Below are 19,731 nucleotides of genomic sequence, written 5' to 3'. Positions count from 1 at the left end.
AAGCTGTATCAGAACACTATTCCAACGAGCCACATTACACTGCAGCACAGACGAACTTCGGAAAACAGAGGAGAACCACCTATACAACGTATTCAAGAAGAACGGATACTCAAAACATACAGTCCACAGATTCCTCAAGAACAAACCACGACAAGCTGACCTAACACAGCCAGAAACCCTAACCACGTTACAATACATCTAAGAAGTTTCAGGAATGACAGCCAGACTACTAAGACCCCTCGGAATCCTAGTAGCACACAAACCCACCAACACTCAAACAAAAATTAACAAACTTGAGACCCAGTACATCCCATGGACAAAACCAACGTCGTCTACAAAATTCCATGCAAGGACTGCCACAAACACTACGTAGGACAAACAGGAAGAAAGTTAGCCACCAGGATATACGAACACCAGCTAGCCACAAAAAGACACACATGGAGAAAAAAAAACACCATTTCGACTGGGACAACACATCTGTTGTCCTGGGACAGGCTAAGCAAAGACATGCCAGAGAATTCCTAGAGGCCTGGCACTCCAACCACAATGCCTTAAACAAACACATAGATCTAGATACCATCTATCAACCCCTCAGAAAACAAACCCCTCAGGAAATGACATCACCACAAACCCCAGGAACCCCATCCAGGACAAACATATAAATAGAAAGCAGGAGACAACAGCTTCACTTCACTTGGAGGTCGCCACTGATGATGTTACCTAGCCAGGCAATGAAACATCTGGATATCAAACCTACAGCTCAGTGAGCAAACCTACACCCTAAACCTCAATCTGAGCTACAAACCTTCACAAACTTTGCAAAAAACTCTTTTCCAGTTTGAATTTTATTTGCCACTTATCAGGCCAGTTCTGCATCCTATCATTGTCCCATTGCAACCTTCAATAACCCTCCACACCATCTACCAACCTTCGTGTCATTGGCAAACTTACTAACCCACCCTTCCTCATCCAAGTTACTTATAAAATTCACAAAGAGCAGAGGCCCCAGAAGCAATCCCTGCGGAACACCACTGGTCACCAAATTCCAGGCTGAATACCTGGAACTATACTTTGCCTTCGACAGGCCAGTCACTTCTGTATCCAGACAGCCAGATTTCCTGGTATGGCGAAAGTGAGGACTGCAGATGCTGGAGATCAGGGTTTAGATTAGAGTGGTACTAAAAAAGCACAGCATCCGAGGAGCAGGAAAATCAATGTTTCAGGCAAAAGCCATTCATTAGGAAACAGATTTCCTGTTATCCTACGCCTCCTTACTTTCTAAGTTAGCGTACCATAGGAACCTTATCAAATGCCTTGCTAAAATCCACATACACCACATCCACTGCTTACCTTCAAATGTCTTTTATTTAATTATTTGAGGATGTGACAAGTTTCTGAGGCATGGCCTGCCCCTCACAAAACCCATGTTGAATATCTCTAATCAAATTATGGTTTTCTAAGTAATCAGAAATCCTGTCTCTCAAAATTCTCTCCAAAACTTGAGCCACTACAGACAGGAGACTGACTGGTCTGTAATTCCCAAGATTATCCCGTTCTTGAACAAGTGAACAGTGAGGATGTAAAGATCATCACCAAAGGTGCAGTAAGCTCTTCCCTTGCTTCCTGTAGTAACCTAGGGTATATCCAGTCTGGCTTAGGAGATTTACCCATCCTCATGAGCACATCTTCCTTCTTAACATCAATGTGTTCGAGCATCAGTCTGTTTCACACTGTCCTCAGAAACATCAAGGTCCTGCTCAGTAAAGTACACTAAAGCAAAGTATTCATTAAGGACTTCCCCTACCTCCTCGAACTATAGGCACAAGTTCCCTCCACTATGCCTGATTGGCACTACCCTCACTCTGGCCATCCTCTTGTTCCTCACATAAGTGTACAATGCCTTAGTTTTCCTTAATTCTACCTGCTAAAACATTTTCACGTCCCCATCTAGCTCTCCTAAGTCCATTCTTCAGCTCCTTCCTGGCTACCTTGTGACCCTTTAGAGCTCTGTCTAATCATTGCCTCCTCAACCTTAAGTAAGCTTCCTTCTTCCTCTTGACTAGATGTTCCACATCCCTTGTCACTAAAGGTTCTTTCAACCTACCATCCTTCCTTGCCTCAGTGGGACAAATCTGTCCAGCACTATCAGCAAGTACTCCCTAAACAACCTCCACATTTCTGTGATGCATTCCCCTGAGAACATGTGTTCCCAATTTAGGCACCCCAGTTCCTGCCTAATAGCATTGCAATTCCCCCTTCTCTAATTAAACACTTTCCCATACCGTCTGCTCCTGTCCCTCTCCACGATTATAGTAAAGGTCAGAGAGTTGTGATTACTATCACTGAGATGCTTTTCCACCATGAGATCTAATACCTGGCATGGTTTATTGCCAAGCACCAATTCCAATATGGCATACCCTCTTGCCAGCCTATCTACATGTTAATAGAAGAAACCTTCCTGGACACCTGACAAAAACTGCTCCATCCAAATTATATTAACTAAGGAGGTTCCAATCAATATTAGGAAAGTTAAAGTCACCCATGACAACCCTGTTACTTCTGCACCTTTCCAAAACTTGCCTCCCAATCTGCTCCTCCACGTCTCCGTCGCTATTGGTGGCAGGTCTACAGAAAACTCCCAATAAAGTGACTGCCCCTATCCGGTTTCTGACTTCCACCCTTACTGACTCTGTAGACAAACCTTTGACGATCTTCTTTTCTGAAGGTGTGATGCTATCCCTGATGAGCAATGCCACTCCCCCACCTCTTTTACCACCACCACTCCCATTACTTTAGAAACATCTAAACCCTCGAACATCCAATAATCATTCCTGCCCCTGTAATAACCAAGTCTTCATAATGGCCACAACATCTTAGCTCCAAGTACTGATCTTAAAGCATTGGCTTTAAGTTCTTCACCCTTATTCTTGATACTTCTTGCATTAAAACAGACACACTTCAACCTATCACACTGACCGCACCTTTGCCTATCAAGTGCCTATCCCTCGTGTTAGACTTTCTGCACACTGTATCTGGTTGTTCATGACCTACTCCATCCTCTGATCCGTAGGTCACATTCCAGACCCCTGCCAACCTAGTTTAAGCCCCCCCAAAGAGCTTTAGCAAACCAGCCGCCCAGGATATTTGTGCCCTGGAAGTTCAGGTGTAATCCATTCTTCTTGTACAGGTCCCACATTTCCAGAAGGTATCACAATAATCCAAATATCTGAAGCCCTCCCTACTACACCAGCTCTGCAGCCACGTCATCTGCACTAGCTCTCTATTCCTAGCCTCACTAGCACGTGGCATCAATAGCAATCCCTGAGATTACTATTCTGCCTGTCCTGCCTCCTAGCTTCCAACTTAACTCCCTATATTCCCTTTTCAGGTCCTCATCCCTTTGCCTACCTACGTCATTGGTACCAATTGTAGGAGTGGGAGGGGGAACTGAAGTGGTTGGCCACAGGCTGCAGGGTTGTTTGGTGCATACGTCCCAGAGATTTTCTCTGAAATGTTCTGTAGGTTGGCGTCCTGTTCCCCCGATAGAGATGAGAACACATCGAAAGCAATGGACACAGTAAATGAGGTGTTTGGATGTGCAGGAAAATCTCTGCCGGATGTGGAAGGTTCCTTTGGGGCCTTGAATGGAGGGGAGGGCGGAGGTGGAGGTATGGGCACAGATTTTACACCTTTTGCAGCAGCATGGCAAGGTGCAGGGGTGGGGGTGGGGAGGAATGAGGGTAGATTGTTGGGGGACATGGACCCAACAAGGGAGTCGTTAAGGGAATGGTCCCTGCGGAATTCTGATAGGGATGGGGAGAGAAATAGATTTCTTGTGGTGGGGTCTGACTGTAGGTGGCAGAAATGGCAGAGGATAATGCGTTGTACCTGGAAATTGGTAGGATGCAAGGTGAGGGGGGGGGGGGGGGGGGCTTGTATCATTGTTGCGGTTGGAGGGTTGGGGCTCAAAGGCAGAGGTGTGGAAAGTAGAGGAGATGCACTGGAGGGCATTACTGACAGCGTGGCAGAAGAAATTGCAGTCCTTGTTTCATAGGGCAGTTCAACCATATGGCTGTGGGTATGGAGATACATTCAGGCAAAACCAGGTAAAGAAGGCAGATCTCCCCTTCCTTAAAAGGGCATGAGTAAACCAGATTTATCTTTTTTATGCCAATCATTGATCATTGTCAAGCCATTATTGAAACTAGTGTTACACAGCTACTAACTGAATTTTACATTCAGCTGCTGCACTTGAATTCAAACTCATGGCCCCAAACCAATAGTGTGTCGCTGGATTATTATACAGTAACATTAACACTATGCCACCATCTCAGCCTCATACTGGGGTCTCTTGAGGTGAGATGAATCACCCACTTAACACTTCTGACTGAATTTGGTTATAAGTGTTTCAGGTTTGTCTTTTATCAGCTATTGGCTCTCCCACCATTGAGGTTTGCGGTATTTACAGAGTCTACTCCTCCTGCTAGTTGTTTATCACCATCTCCATTCATTTTTGGATATGGCAAAACTAAAAAAATTTGACCTGACCCATTGATTGGGAAATTACTTAGCACTGTCTATCACAAGCTTTTTGTCATTTGTAAAAATGATGTGGATGTGAATATAGGAGGAATGATTAGTAAGTTTGCAAATGACATCAAAATTGGTGGTGTAGTGAACAGTAAAGAAGGTTACCTCAGAGTACAACTTGGACCAGATGGGCTGATGGGCTGAGGAATGGCAGGAGTTTCATTTAGATACAATGTGACGTGCTGCATTCTGGTAAGGCAAGTCAGAGCAGGACTTCTACATTTAATGGTAGGGGCCTGGGGAGTGTGGGAAACAAAGAGACCTTAGGGTGCAGGTTCATAGTTCCTTGAAGGTGGAGTCACAAGTAGACAGGTAGTGAAAAAGGCATTTGGTACACTTCCCTTTATTGGTCAGTGCACTTTGTGTAGGAGTTAGGAGGTCATGTTGCAGGATATTGGTGAGGTCACTTTTGGAATAGTGTTTGCAATTCTAGTCTCTCTGCTATGGGAAAGATGATGTGAAACTTAAAAAGGTTCAGAAAAGATTTACAAAGTATATTGCTAGAGTTGGGGGGTTTGAACTACAACAGGGGCTGAATAGGGTAGGGCTATTTTCTTTGGAGCACTGGAGGCTGAGGGGCGACCTTCAAAGGTGTATAAAATCATAAGGGGCATTGCTAGGTGAATAGCCAAGATCTGCTTCCCATGATAGGAGATTCCAAAACTAGACGGCATGGGTTTAAGATGAGAGGGGAAAAATATAAAGGGGCAACATTTTCATCCATAGGGTGGTATGTGTATGAAATGAGTTGCCACAGAAAATGGTGGAAGATGGCACAATTATAACATTTAAGAGGGATCTAGATGGGTATATGAATAGAAAGGATTTAGGGGGGACATGGACTAAGTGCAGGCAAATGGAACTAGATTAATTTAGGATATTTGGTTGGCATGGACGAGTTGGTCTGAAGGATCTGTTCCTGCACTATAAACCACAATGACAAACTACTTCCACTGTTTTATTTGGTATTCCTAAATTGAACCTTCACAAGGATGATACCTCATTTTCAGATATCCAAAGATTCTGTACACTATATTGATGTGTATTTATATCCATTTGAAACATACATTGATTTTTGTTTCCTACACCCAGTGTTCATTACAGCAAAATTGGATAAAGCTGGGTTGCTTCAAATAAAATGTATGAAACATTGCAAATAGCAATAGATCTTTAAAAAAATCTATGATAAAACGACCATTATAATGAACACAAGGTAAGCAAAAAGTAATAGGTTAAAACAGAAGCCTAAATTTTAGCAAATTGCCATGGCTTGGTACTACATCACCGCCTTGTGGATGGGGCTATATGGACAAACTACCCAGTGCTATTTTCCAATGTGCACTGGAAACTATCAAGATAGCCCAGTATTGGCATTCAGTCAGAAAAGTAGCTCAAAAAGAAAACTCACCACTGACATTTTCACTTAAAATAAGATGAAACAGCTGAGCAAAAGCATCAACATCTTTGTGCAGCCAAATATCTGAGAGGCAGGCATCCATTTCCTTTATAAGCCAAGGCTCAAGGGAATTAACATCTTTTTCATTCTGTAAAATATAAAAGGAAGAAAATTTAGAATATAATTACAAAAGTACACCTATACATCCATAACAATATTTCAAACATCGAGCAAACCTCATCTTTCAGATTCCAGAAATTCATCAACTAATTGTTGCTTGCTGAATCTCTATATACTCTCTGGCTCTAACTCATCTGTCGTAATCTTTCCCTCTGCATAAACAAACAGCTCAATTGGCTGGACAGCTGGTTTGCGATGCAGTGAGATATCAATAGTGTGGGTTCAATTCCTGTGCCAACTGAGGTAACTATAAAAGGACTCGCCTACTCACCTTTCCACTCATCTGAGGTGCGATGATCCACAGGTTAAACCACCACCACGACTCCCTGTCTCTCATTCTCTCTCGCGCGCTCTCTCTCTTTCTATAGAGTAATCCTATGGTCTGATAGGACTCTGGTGATTTTACCCTTTTTTTTTAAAAAAAGGAATATACATTAACAGTGCCTGAACCATTTCCTCTTTGAAGGTAGCTCACTGTTCACCTATTGATTTTCACGTCAATCTTTAGTTCCAGTCTATCTGACCTAGTTCCATCCTTGCATCATCAAAGTCAGTTTTCCAACAATTGATCATTCATACTCTGGACTGACCAATGTCATTTTCCATCATCATCATTACTCTTATTAAGCAATGATCACTATCCCCCAAATGCTCCCCAACTGATTTAGGAGAAATGGCAGAAGATTGGAAAATTGCAAACATTATAGCCTTGCTCAAAAAAGGTGGAAAGGATAATCCCAACAATTATAAACCAGTAATAGAGTCATGCAGCAGAGAAACAGACCCTCCGGGTCCAACCAGTTCATGCCAAACATAATCCCAAACTAATCTAGTCCCAGCCGCCTGCTCCTAGCCCATATCCCTCCAAACCTTCTGGAATGAGATATTATGAGATTGAAGAGGTTGGTACCATTCTCCTTGGAGAGAAGACAGTTAAGAGAAAACATGAAAGAGATCATCAAAATCATTAGCAGGCTGAATAGATACGGAGAAGCTGTTCCGACTTATAAACAGAACAAGAATGAGATAGCATAGGTTTAAACTGACGTGGAAAAGAAGCAAAGGTAATGAGAAAAAAAAACTTTTTCACTCAGCGAATTGTTAGGGTATGGAATGCGCTATCTGGAAGTGTGATGGAGTAGTTCAACTGAGGTATTCAAAAAGGCACTGAATGATTATTTGGATAGAAACAATATGCAAGGGTATCAGAAAAAAAGCAGGAGATTGGCACCAGGCAATGATGATTATTTGAATAGCTGGAGCAGGCACAATGGGCTAAATGGCCTCCTTCAGCACCATAACAATTCTATGATTCTATGTCACTTGATCTACTTAACCTACCTTATTCTCAAGAACCATATCTAGCAGTGTCTAATCTAGCTGATTAAAGACATATAACAGAGGGAAATTCAGCTAAACACAATTGAGGAATGCCTGTCCTTGCTGCCACTTACACTAGCCCCATCCCAGTTTATATAGATGAATAATTAAAGTCCCTCATTATAACTATGTTGTATACATTCTTCTGGAATTTCCTTGTAAATTTGTTTCTCGACATTCTTCCCATTAATTAGTGGTGTACAGATTACACAAAGCAATGTGATTGCACCCTTCTTATTCCTTAGCTGTGGCCAAATTGATTCTGTCCTAGGATCCTCTGAAACCATAATACATAAATGCAGAAATAGACCATTCAGTTCATTGACTAAGTTCTGCCATTCAATAAGATTATGGCTGATCTGACAATCCTCAACTCATCTCATCTTCTCCCCACAACCCTTGATTCCTTTACAGATGAAAAATCTAGGTCTATCTCAGCCTTGAACATATATAACACAACTCTCTGCAATAAAGAATCACACAGATTCACTACCTTCAGAAAAAAAATGCTTCATCTCTAAAGACACCATAGTTGACTCAAAATGTTAAAGGTTTTTCACTTTCCGCAGATGTTGCCAGACTGGTTGAGTTTCTCCAGTACTGTTTTTATTCCCATCTTTGCAGAAAACTCAAAAAGGGATCATGCTGTAAGGTTGAGTGAAATAGGGATTGATAGGAAGGGTGAGGGCAGTAACAAATTTAAAATATTATATATGAATGCATGAAGCATTAGAAATAAGATGGATGAGCTTGAGGCTCATTTGGAAATTGGCAGTTACAATGTTGTGGGGATAACGGAGACGTGGCTTCAAGTGGACAGGGCCTGGGAAAAGAACATTCAAGGCTATACGTGCTATCGTTAGGACAGACTGACTGGCAGAGGGGTGGGGTGGCCCTGTTAGTAAGGAATGATATTCAGTCCCTTGCGCGGGAGGACCTAGAATCAAGGGATGTAGAGTCAGTATGGATAGAGCTGAGAAATTCTAAGGGTAGAAAGATCCTCTTGGGAGTTATCTACAGGCCCCCAAACAGTAGTCTGGATGTAGGGTGAAAGTTGAATAAGGAGCTGAAATTGGCCTGTCGCAAAGATATTACTACAATTGTTGTGGGGGATTTCAACATGCAGGTAGACTGGGAGAATCAGGATGGTACTGCACCCCAAGAAAGGGAGTTTGGGGAGTGCCTCCGAGATGGATTCTCAGAACAGCTGATGCTGGAGCCTACCAGGGAGAAGGCAATTCTGGATCTGGTGTTGTGCAACGAACTGGATTTGATCAGGGACCTCGAAGTGAAGGAGACATTAGGAGGTAGTAACCATAATACAATAAGCTTTAATCTGCAATTTGAAAGGGAGAGGGTACACTCGGAAGTGACAATATTTCAGTTGAATAAAGGGAACTATGGAGCTATCAGGGAGGAGCTGGCCAAAGTTCAATGGTGCAATATCTTAGCAGGGATGACAGTGGAGCAACAATGGCAGATATTTCTGGGTATAATGCAGAAGATGCAGGATCAGTTCATTCCAAAAAGGAAGAAAGATGCTAAGAAGAGGCAGGGGTGGCTCTGGCTGACAAGGGAAATTAAGAAACATATAAAGTCAAAAAGAGAAAAAGTATAACATAGTAAAGATGAGCGGGAAAACTGAGGACTGGGAAGCTTTTAAAGAACAACAGAGGATAACTAGACTGGGAAGCTTTTAAAGAACAACAGAGGATAACTAAGAAGGAAATACGCAGAGAAAAAATGAGATACGAAGGTAAACTAGCCAAAAATATAAAGGAGGATAGTAAAAGCTTTTTTAGGTATGTGAAAGGAAAAAAAAAATGGGGCCTTGAAGACAGAAACGGGTGAATATATTACAGGGAACAAAGAAATGGCAGAAGAGTTGAATTGGTATTTCAGATCGGTGTTCACTGGGGAAGACACAAGCAATCTCCCTGAGGTAATAATGGCAGAAGGACCTGAACTGAAGGGAATTTATATTTGCCAGGAATTGGTGTTGGAGACACGGTTAGGTCTGAAGGCTGATAAGTCCCCGGGACCTGATGGTCTACATCCCAGGGTCCTGAAGGAGGTGGCTCGAGAAATCGTGAATGCATTGGTGATCATTTTCCAATGTTCTATAGATTCAGGATCAGTTCCTGCAGATTGGAGGGTGGCTAATGTTGTCCCACGTTTTAAGAAAGGAGGGAGAGAGAAAGCAGGGAATTATAGACCAGTTAGTCTGACTTCAGTGGTGGGAAAGATGCTGGAGTCAATTATAAAGAATGAAATTATGACACATCTGGATAGCAGTAACAGGATAGGTAAGAGTCAGCATGGATTTAGGAAGGAGAAATAATGCTTGACTAATCTTCTGGAATTTTTTGAGGATGTAACTCTGAAGATAGACAAGGGAGATCCAGTGGATGTAGTGTACCTGGACTTTCAGAAAGCCTTTGATTAAGTCCCACATAGGAGGTTAGTGAGCAAAATTAGGGCGCATGGTATTAGGGGCAAAATACTGACTTGGATTGAAAATTGGTTGGCTGACAGGAAACAAAGAGTAGCGATAAACAGCTCCCTTTCGGAATGGCAGGCGGTGACCAGTGGAGTACCGCAGGGATCAGTGCTGGGACTGCAGCTTTTTACAATATACATTAATGATATAGATGATGGTATTAAAAGTAATATTAGCAAATTTGTTGATGATACAAAGCTGGGTGGCAGGGTGAAATGTGAGGAGGATGTTAGGAGATTACAGGGTGACCTGGACAGGCTAGGTGAGTGGACAGATGCATGGCAGATGCAGTTTAATGTGGATAAGTGTATGGTTATCCACTTTGGTAGCAAGAACAGGAAGGCAGATTACTACCTAAATGGAGTCAAGTTAGGTAGAGGGGCAGTACAACGAGATCTAGGTGTTCTTGTACATCAGTCAATGAAAGCAAGCATGCAGGTACAGCAGGCAGTGAATAAAGATAATAGGATGCTGGCCTTCATAACAAGAGGGATTGAATATAGAAGCAAAGAGGTTCTTCTGGCAAGACCGCACCCGGAATATTGTGTGCAATTTTGGTCTCCAAATTTGAGGAAAGACATTCTGGCTATTGAGGGAGTGCAGCGTAGGTTCATGAGGTCAATTCCCAGAATGGCGGGGCTGTCTTACGTTGAAAGATTGGAGCGACTGGGCTTGTATACGCTTGAATTTAGAAGGCTGAGAGGGGATCTCATTGAGACATATAAAAGATTATTAATGGACTGGACACTCTGGAGGCAGGAAACATGTTTCCGCTGATGGGCGAGTCCCGAACCAGAGGACACAGTTTAAAAATAAGGGGTAGGCCATTTAAGAACAGAGTTGAGGAGAAACTTCTTCACCAGAGAGTGGTGGATGTATGGAATGCTCTGCCTCAGAAGGCTGTGGAGGCCAAGTCTCTGGATACTTTCAAGAAAGAGTTGGATAGAGCTCTTAAGGATAGTGGAATCAAGGGTTATGGGGATAAGGCAGGAACAGGATACTGATTGAGGATGATCAGCCATGATCATAATGAATGGTGGTGCTGGCTCGAAGGGCAGAATGACCTACTCCTGCACCTACTGTCTATTCTGTTAAGTTAGCGATACCTTATTCTGGGAGGAACAAAGCGTTTCACTGTACTTGGCAGCATGGTGGCTCAGTGGTTAGTACTGCTGCCTCACAGCACCAGGGACCAAGGTTTGATTCTCATCTCAGGCGACTGTCTGTATGGAGTTTGCACATTCTCCCATTGTTTGCGCGGGTTTCCTTTGAGTGCTCCGGTTTCCTCCCACAATCCAAAGATGTGCAGGCTAGGTAAGCTGGCCATGCTAAATTGCCCATAGTGTTAGGCGCATTAGTCAGGGGTAAATAAAGGGGAGAGGAATGGGTCTGGGTGGGTTACTCTTTGGAGGGTTGGTGCGGACTTGTTGGGCCAAATGGCCTGTTTCCATACTGTAGGGAATCTAATCTAATAACAATAAATAAATCAAATCAAATGCTATCTGATCCTAGACTATCAAAAAATCATACAGTACAAAACAGGCCCTTTGGACCATCAAGTTTGCATTAACAAAACAAAAAAACTGCTCTAAGTCTACACTACTCCCCCTTTCCAGCACTTGGCCCATGCCATCAAGGTTATAACAATTCAAGTACTCATCCAAGAACTTTTCAGAAGTTCAGGTTTTTCATCTCAACCACCCTCTGGTTGCACAGAGGCTTATTTAATGCTCTTTACCTCAACTGGTTTGAACTACAGTAACTATTCAAATAGCTATTCAAACTACAGCAGGCCCACATAATAGGAGTGATTGTTTTAGGACTGAGGAGAATAAAAACAGACTTAGTTGACTATCTACCCTAGCAGCAATTAGTAAAAGATTTTAGGGAAGAGATTACTTTTTAGGATCCCACACTTACCAAACTGCCACACCTCACTCACTGCTGGTTGCATACTGCTTCACAAGCTAAAGCAACCTTTCCACGTCAATCCTCTTAAATGCACAAAGAATCTACATTTCAATAAGGTCACCTTTCAATCTTCTGATCTCCAATGAGTACAGAATTAACCTACTTAACCTCTGTTTATGTGAAAATCCTTCCATGCCCAGGACCAATCGAGCGAACTTTGTCTGGGTTGCCTCCAATGTCAGTGCATTTTTCCTTAGATAAAGGAACCAAAATGTGGTCTAACTAATGTCTTGAATAGTTTTAGCAAGACTTTCTTATTTTTATACTTCATCGCCTTTTAAATAAAGGCCAACATTTCACCTACCGTTACCTGCTGAATTTGCACATTAGCTTTTTATGATTTATACACGTGGGCTCCCAAATCCCTCTGTGCTGTAGATTTCTGTAGTGCTACAATATCCTTCTAATAATATCTTAGGATGTATCCTATTAGGTCCAAGAAACTTAGCAGTCACCCTCCTCCTCCTGCTAAGCCTAGTTCTCCTTAATCAAAAACACTATGCTTCTTCCTTTTTCGCTTTCCTATCATTCCTAAACACCTTATCCTTTATGATACTACAGTAGATTAAATGTTTTTGAATACATCCCATAAATCTTCTGTAATGTCTCACAATCTAATTTATTATGTCTTTGAGTCATACAGCACGGAAACAGACCTTTTGGTCCAATCACTTCATGCCAACCATAATCCCAAACTAAACTAGCCCCTTCTGCCTGCACTTGGCCCGTATTCCTTCAAACGTTACTTATTCATATACGTATCCAAATGTCTTTTAAATGTTGTAACTGTACCCACTTCCTCTGGAAGTTCATTCCACACATGAACCACACTGTCCAAAAAAAACACTTCCTCTGGAAGTTCATTCCACACATGAACCACACTGTCCAAAAAAAACAATTGCCCCTCAGGTCCCCTTTAAATCTTCTTCCTCTCACCTTAAAAATATGCCCCCAGCCTTGAAATTGCACACGCTAGGGAAAAGACACCTGCCATTCACCTCATCTATACCCCTCATTATATTATAAACTTCTATAATATCACCTTTCAATCTCCGATACTCCAGTGAAAAAGGTCCCAGCCTATCCGGCCTCTCCTTAAAATATAAACCCTCCAAGTCCCAGCAACACCCTAGCAAATTACTTCTGGACCTCTCCAGCTTAATATCCTTCTTATAACAGAGGACCAGAACTGGACCCAATACTCCAGAAGAGGCCTCGCCAACATCCTGTAAAACCTCAACATGCTGTCCCAACTTCTATATTAAGATCTGAGTGATCTATCTAGTCACATATTGAAATCAGCATCACATCAATCTAGAATCTTAGTCCCAGTTACTCCTTTTCAAATAGAAAATTGAACACAATCATACAATTGTTATTAAATGTTCATTCACAAAGGAAACAAATTCTGGGTTATCCAAAATGAAGGACAGGAAAACTTTGTGCTGCAAGAGCTGCTCCTTTAAGGTATTTTCAGTGTTAAAGCTGATTTCTTCGAATTAGGATCAGTAATTACTGTTTCATAAGCTGTTGAATTGTTTTGGAACTTTGGGGAAAAGATATCAAAACAATGACACTTTTGAAAAAAAGAGGAAGACAGCAAAGGTAGTGACAGTGACCAGATGGGAAGCGATTCAAACAGAGAAAGAAACCTACACTGCTGTCTGACCCAGCAGCGATTCTGCACAGCTATTGCATCTGCTGTTTGATTTCAAGTATCTCTAGACATCGGAGTTCGTCGAGGAGAAATTAACAAACAAACTTCACAGCTGACCTTGGAGGATCTTGTGGGAGATCTAACAACAGGGGAGCAGCTAAGTGGCTTTTTAAAGTGCAACCTTACTGCTTATTTTGTAAAACTACAACAGTGAGTAAAGCAAGTTCTTTTTTGATGATATGTTTTACTGAGATCTGTCTCTTGATTAAACATTAAAAATATAAAACATAAATACTAAGTTAGTCTGGAGCAGTCTTTTTTAGAGCAGTAAGACTGTGCTATTTTCTAGGTCTGTAGATAGTTAAGGTACAAAGATGCTCTTCCTGTCAGATGATGGAGATTAGGCAGTTTCCATGTTACTGATGATTATGTTTGCAGGAAGCATGTTTGGTTGTGAATCCTATTGGATCACATGGATCGGTTGGCACAGAAGTTAGAGGCAACGAGGAATTTACAGAAGCTAGGGGGTGTGATGGATGACTGCTGTAGGAAGGGAGAAAAACCCACAGATACAGGCAGGTTACCGCCAGGAAATAGAGGCAGGTGCTGCAGGAGTCTCCTGTGGCTATCCCCATCTCAATCAAGCATGCAGGTTTGGAAAATGCAGGGGTTGATGGACTGTCAGGGGAATGTAGCATGAACAGCCAATTTAACTAAGAGTATGTCAGGTTCCAAATGATTGATTGTATTAGGGACTGTCTAGTCAGAGGCACAGACAGACATTTCTGCAGCTGACAGCAAGAAATCAATGGTGTGTTGCCTTCCCGGTGCCAGGATCAAGGATATCTCAGAAGATGCAGAATATTCTTGAAGGGTAGGGGGACCTTGTGCACATTGGAACTAAAGACATTAGAGGAGAAAAGGATGGAATTCTGAGGAGGGAATATAGGAAGTTAGACAGGAATTTAAAAAAAAAAAGGTCCTCAAGGATATAATATCTGGATTATTTCTGGTGCTACGAGCTAGTGAGGGCAGGAATAGGAGGATGGTGCAAATGTATGCATGGCTGAGGTGCTGGTGCAGGGGAGAAGGGTTCACATTTTTGGATCAGTGGAATTTCTTCTGGGGTAGAAGTGACCTGTATAAGGTCAGATTGCACCCAAATTGGAAGGAAACTAATATACTGACGGAAAGATTTGCTAGAGCTGTTGGGGAGAATTTAAAATGGTGTTAATGGCGGTGGCTGTGGTGGGGGACCAGGAACCAAGGAGACAGTGAGGAAAGTCCTCAGCCTGAGACTTGTAGAGTTGGGAAAAGGTGCAATTAAAACAGTCAGGCAGGCAGGAACAAAGTAAAGCAGAGAGCAATGTACGACTGATATTAAACTGCATTAATTTCAATGCAAGAGGCCTAACAAGCAAGGCAGATGAACTTAAAACATGGTTAGGAACATGAGGCTGGGAATATCACAGCAATTAGACGTGGCTCAGGGATGGACTGGACTAGCAGCTTAATGTTCCACGGTATAAATACTATGGGAAGGATAGAAAGAGGAGGAGAGAGAGGAGGGGGAGTGGCATTTTTGATTGGAGATAACATTATGACTGTACTTAGGGAGAATATTTCTGGGAATATGTCCAGGGACGTTATTTGGGTGGAACTGAGAAATAAGAAAGGGATGATCACCTTATTGGGATTGTACTATAGACCCCCCAACCAGTCAATGGGAAATTGAGAAACAAACTTGTAAGGAGATCTCAGTTATCTGTAAAAATAATAGGGTGATTATACTGGGAGAATTTTAACTTTCTAACATAGACAGGGACTGCCAAAATGTTAAAGGCTTGAATAGAGAGGAATTTGTTAGGTGTGTACAGAAAGTTTTCTGATTCAGTATGTAGATGTACCTACTAGACAAGGTGCAAAACTTGACCTACTCTTGGGAAATAAGGCAGGGCAGGTGACTGAGGTGTGGGAAGCCTGGAAGCACTATGGGGTGTAGGGCCAGTGACCATAACTCTATTTGTTTTAAAGTAGTGATGGAAAAGGATAGACTGGATCTGAAAGTTAAAGTTCTAAATTGGAGGAAGGCCACTTTTGATGGTATTAAGCAAGAACTTTCAAAACTTGATTAGGGGTGGATGTTTTCAAGTAAGGGGTGGCTGGAAAATGGGCAGTCTTCTAAAATGAGATACCCAGAGTTCAGGCACAGTATATTCCGGTTTGGATGAAGGGCAAGGCTTGTAGGTGTATGGAATGCTGGAGGACTAGAGAAATGGAGATTTTAGTTAAGAATAAGAAATCATATGTCACTTGTAATCAGCAGAGATCGAGTGAATCCTAAGAAGGGTATAAAAGGCAGTACGTGTACATGCAAGAGGGAAATCAGGAGGACAAAAACAGGACAGGAGATAGCCTTGGCATATAAGGGTAAGGAGAATCCAAAGAGATTTTATAAATACACTAAGATCAAAAGGGTGGCTAGGGAGAGAATAGAACCCCTTAAAGATCAGCAAGGCCACCTATGTGTGGAACCGTAGGAAATGGGGGAGATACTAAATGAGTATTTTGCATCAGTGTTTGTCGTGGAGGAGGACATGGAAGTTACAGAATGTGGGGAAATAGCGACATCCTAAAAAAAATGTCCATATTGCAAAAGTGGTGGTATTGGACAGTTTAAAACGCATAACTCTGGGAGCTAGGGAAGTGATTGTTGGATTCTTGCTGAGATACTTTTTTCATTGAAAGCCACAGGTGAGATGCTAGAAGATTGAAAAGGTTGGCTAATATGGTGCCACTATTTAAGAAAGGTGTAAGGAAAAGCCAGGGACCTACAGACCAGTGAGCCTGATATCAGTGGTGAACAAGTGGGTTGGAAGGAATCCTGAGGGACAGGATTTACATGCATTTGGAAAAGCAAGGATTGATTAAGGATGGTCAACATGGTTGTGTGTGTGGGAAATGGTGTCTCACTAACTTGATTGACTTTTTTTGATTAGGGCAGAGCAGTGGACATGATCTACATGGACTTCAGTAAGGCATTTAACAAGGTTCCCCATGGGAGATTGGTTAGCAAGGTTAGATCTCATGGAACACAGAGAACTAGCCATTTGGATACAGAACTAGTTTGATGGTAGAAGACAGAGGATGGTGATGAAGGGTTGCTTTAAAAACTGGAGGCCTATGACCAGTGGTGTGCCACAGGAATTGGTGTGGGTCCACTGTTTTTCATCATTTATATAAATGATTTGGATATGAACACAGGAGGTATGGTTAGTAAGTTTGTAGATGACACCAAAATCGGAGTTGCAGTGGATAGCAAAGAAGGTTACCTCAGATTACAACAGGATCTTGATCAGATAGGCCAATGGGCAGAGAGTGGCAGATGAAGTTTAATTTAGATAAGTGTGCGGTGCTGCATTTTGGAAAGGCAAATCAGTACTTATGTACTTAATGGTAAGGTCCTGGAGAGTGTTACTGAACAAAAAGACCTTGGAGTGCAGGTTCACAGCTCCTTGAAACTGGAGTCGCAGGTAGATAACTTAGTTTGTCATTATTGGTCAGTGCATTGAATATAGGAATTGGGTGGTTATGTTCAGGCTGTACAGGACATTGGTTAGACCAGATTTGGAATATTGCGTGCGATAGGAATACTTTCTGTCGCATCCTCCTATAGGAAGGATATTGTGAAATTTGAGAAGTGTTTAGAAAAAACAAGCTTTGCAAGTTGCCAAGGTTCAAGCTATAGGTAGAGGCTGAATAGATGTTTTTTTTTTCTCTGGAGCACTGGGGGTTGAGAGATGACCTCATACAGGTTTATAAATCATGAAGAGTATGATAGGGTAAATCGATAAGGTCTTTTCCCCAGGATACGGGAATCCACAATTAGAGGACATCGATTTAAGGTGAGAGGGGAAAGATTAAAAAGGGAATTAAGTAGCAAATTTTTCATGCAGACAGTGTTGTATATATGGAATGAGTTGCCAGAAGAAGTGGTGGAGGCTGGTATAATTACAAATTTAAGAGGCATCTAGAGGAGTACATGAATAGAAAGGACTAAGATGATATGGGCCAAATTACCATAAGCTACCTTTTAATTTGCCTACTTATTAAGAAGTCTCTCAGAAAATCAAATACCAAAATAATGGGACTAGATTTACCTAGGACATCTGATCGCAAAGGACGAATTGGACTAAAGAGTCTGTTGCAAGCTATATATTTCTATGACCATTTGGCTGTTAACTCATCCTAACTTTAATTCTAAAATAGCTTATCCTCTCGTTTGCTCTGGGTGTTGAACCGCCTGCACATTTGAAGGCAGATCAACATAAAAGCCAATAAGATTCATGCACACTGACTATTTACACATCCTGCCCCCTTTGCAACTTTACCAGTGATAGGATGATGCAGGGTATGTTGAGCAACCTACTCGCTAGCCAATCAAGTAGCCCTTAAGAAGCCATTATGCCCAAATAAGCATGTCATTTCTCTACTGCTGCAATTTGAACAACAATCAGGGAAGTGTTTCCTAGCCCACCCAGGTGTGGGAAACCAATCTATCCTGTATTGTAAACATCAGCACTTTAGTAATTGTTGATGAATTGAAGGAATCAGCCATAACTATCTGGAGTAAACTCAAAAGGGACAAGGGCAAAACTGTTTTAAAGGAATTAAAAGCAACATGATAATTAGCCATCCCTGGGAAGGAGTTGAAACAAGTTTTTCCCCCTGGGAGAGAGGCGCTAATAGCCACTTGATAACCTGCTGCCTCATGGCAAATGGGCAATTAAGACAGCCTGTCCTCAGGTAAAGGGGCTAATTGCAGGAAAGATTGTGGCTTCAGTCAATGCCAAATGTAACCAAAAACATTCTGATAAGACAAGCTGCAGACTTGATGATTCCAAAGGAGTAGTCAATATTTTGGATGAAAGCATCTAAAAAGATTGTTAATGTCACATCACAAACTTCAAAGAGGAAAAATTGTTCAAGAATTCAACTCCACAATTCTTCAGCAGGACTTCAACAACAACACTGCACAAGGATCAAACCCCAGACATCCAAAGACGGACACTTGGTAGGAATCTTAGCTAAATTACACAATTAATTAGGTAATAGCCAAGTTGTGAGGCTTAACTTGTTAACTTAAGGTGGTCTGATTTTGGTTGCTACATGCAAAAAAGTTTCAATCATTGTTTCAGTATTTCATTGTTTGAGAGATTTCTTAATAAGTAGTCAAATTAAAAAGGTAACTTGTGGTAATTTACACGCAATAACCCTATTTCTTCACCAACCAGAAATTCGCCTCCACTCCACCACTGTCCTGGCCTACTAGAGTGCTCTCAGCAAGATTTGCCTCAGGTTCTAGCCCCAGCACAGCATGCTTCCTTTGAGCCTTGTTGCGGTAAGGGGATAAAGGGTTATGCTGAGAACACAGGAGAATGGGGTTGAGAAACATATCAAAGATCGAATGGCAGGGCAGACTCAATGGGCTGAATGGCCCAATTCTGCTCCTATACTTCATGGTACTTCTAACCCATTGACTTAGAAAAATGCAATAACCAAGTAGGTCACCATCATGGAGTACACCCCTTCTATGGGCAGGCTATAACCACAGCTGTGGTCAGGTAAGCGAGAAGAGCCTCAAATCCTGCTAGGAATGCTGGCCACATTGGCCTGACATCAGGAGTCCACCCCCAGGTAGTTCTTGCAGGGTAAGCAAATTTACTGGAAAATCCTAGGAGCACTCTGGTAATATGCATTGTCCTTAGTTAACTATCACTTTGTTTGGATTCAGGTAACCCTGCAAATTCACATCCAGTCTCAGGAAAATGGCCAAGATAAACCAGCACAGCAGTCAGCAGTACTAACTTTCCTTTCCTGCTTCGCTTTGTATATTAGGGGACAAAGTCCTGACAATAAGACTTTGTTAGATAGCTTGCAGAGTCAACAGGAATTCTTGGGAATATTCCTTGAATTGGAAACAGATTTTCTCTTGCTTTTCACGAGCAATTCATGGAGAGTCAATTGTGTACTTGGTTACACCATAGGGTGAATCTA

At 42.0% G+C, this 19,731-nt stretch overlaps 1 protein-coding gene across 5 annotated transcripts in view; it reads right to left on the bottom strand.

Moving 5' to 3' along the window:
* Positions 1–19,731, bottom strand: part of LOC122560254 (3'-5' RNA helicase YTHDC2) — a 143,966-nt gene that overhangs the window by 86,657 nt on the left and 37,578 nt on the right. For all 5 annotated transcript variants that reach the window (XM_043710759.1, XM_043710748.1, XM_043710768.1 and 2 more), the window contains exon 11: positions 5,999–6,134. In XM_043710759.1, the coding sequence (XP_043566694.1) occupies positions 5,999–6,134 (136 nt within the window). The remainder of the gene's footprint in view (positions 1–5,998; positions 6,135–19,731) is intronic.

The sequence above is a fragment of the Chiloscyllium plagiosum genome, chromosome 2, assembly GCF_004010195.1.
Source record: "Chiloscyllium plagiosum isolate BGI_BamShark_2017 chromosome 2, ASM401019v2, whole genome shotgun sequence".
NCBI classification, from domain to species: Eukaryota; Metazoa; Chordata; class Chondrichthyes; order Orectolobiformes; family Hemiscylliidae; genus Chiloscyllium; species Chiloscyllium plagiosum.
Note: the sequence above shows the minus strand (reverse complement) of the source record. Positions and strands in the feature narration are given on the sequence as shown.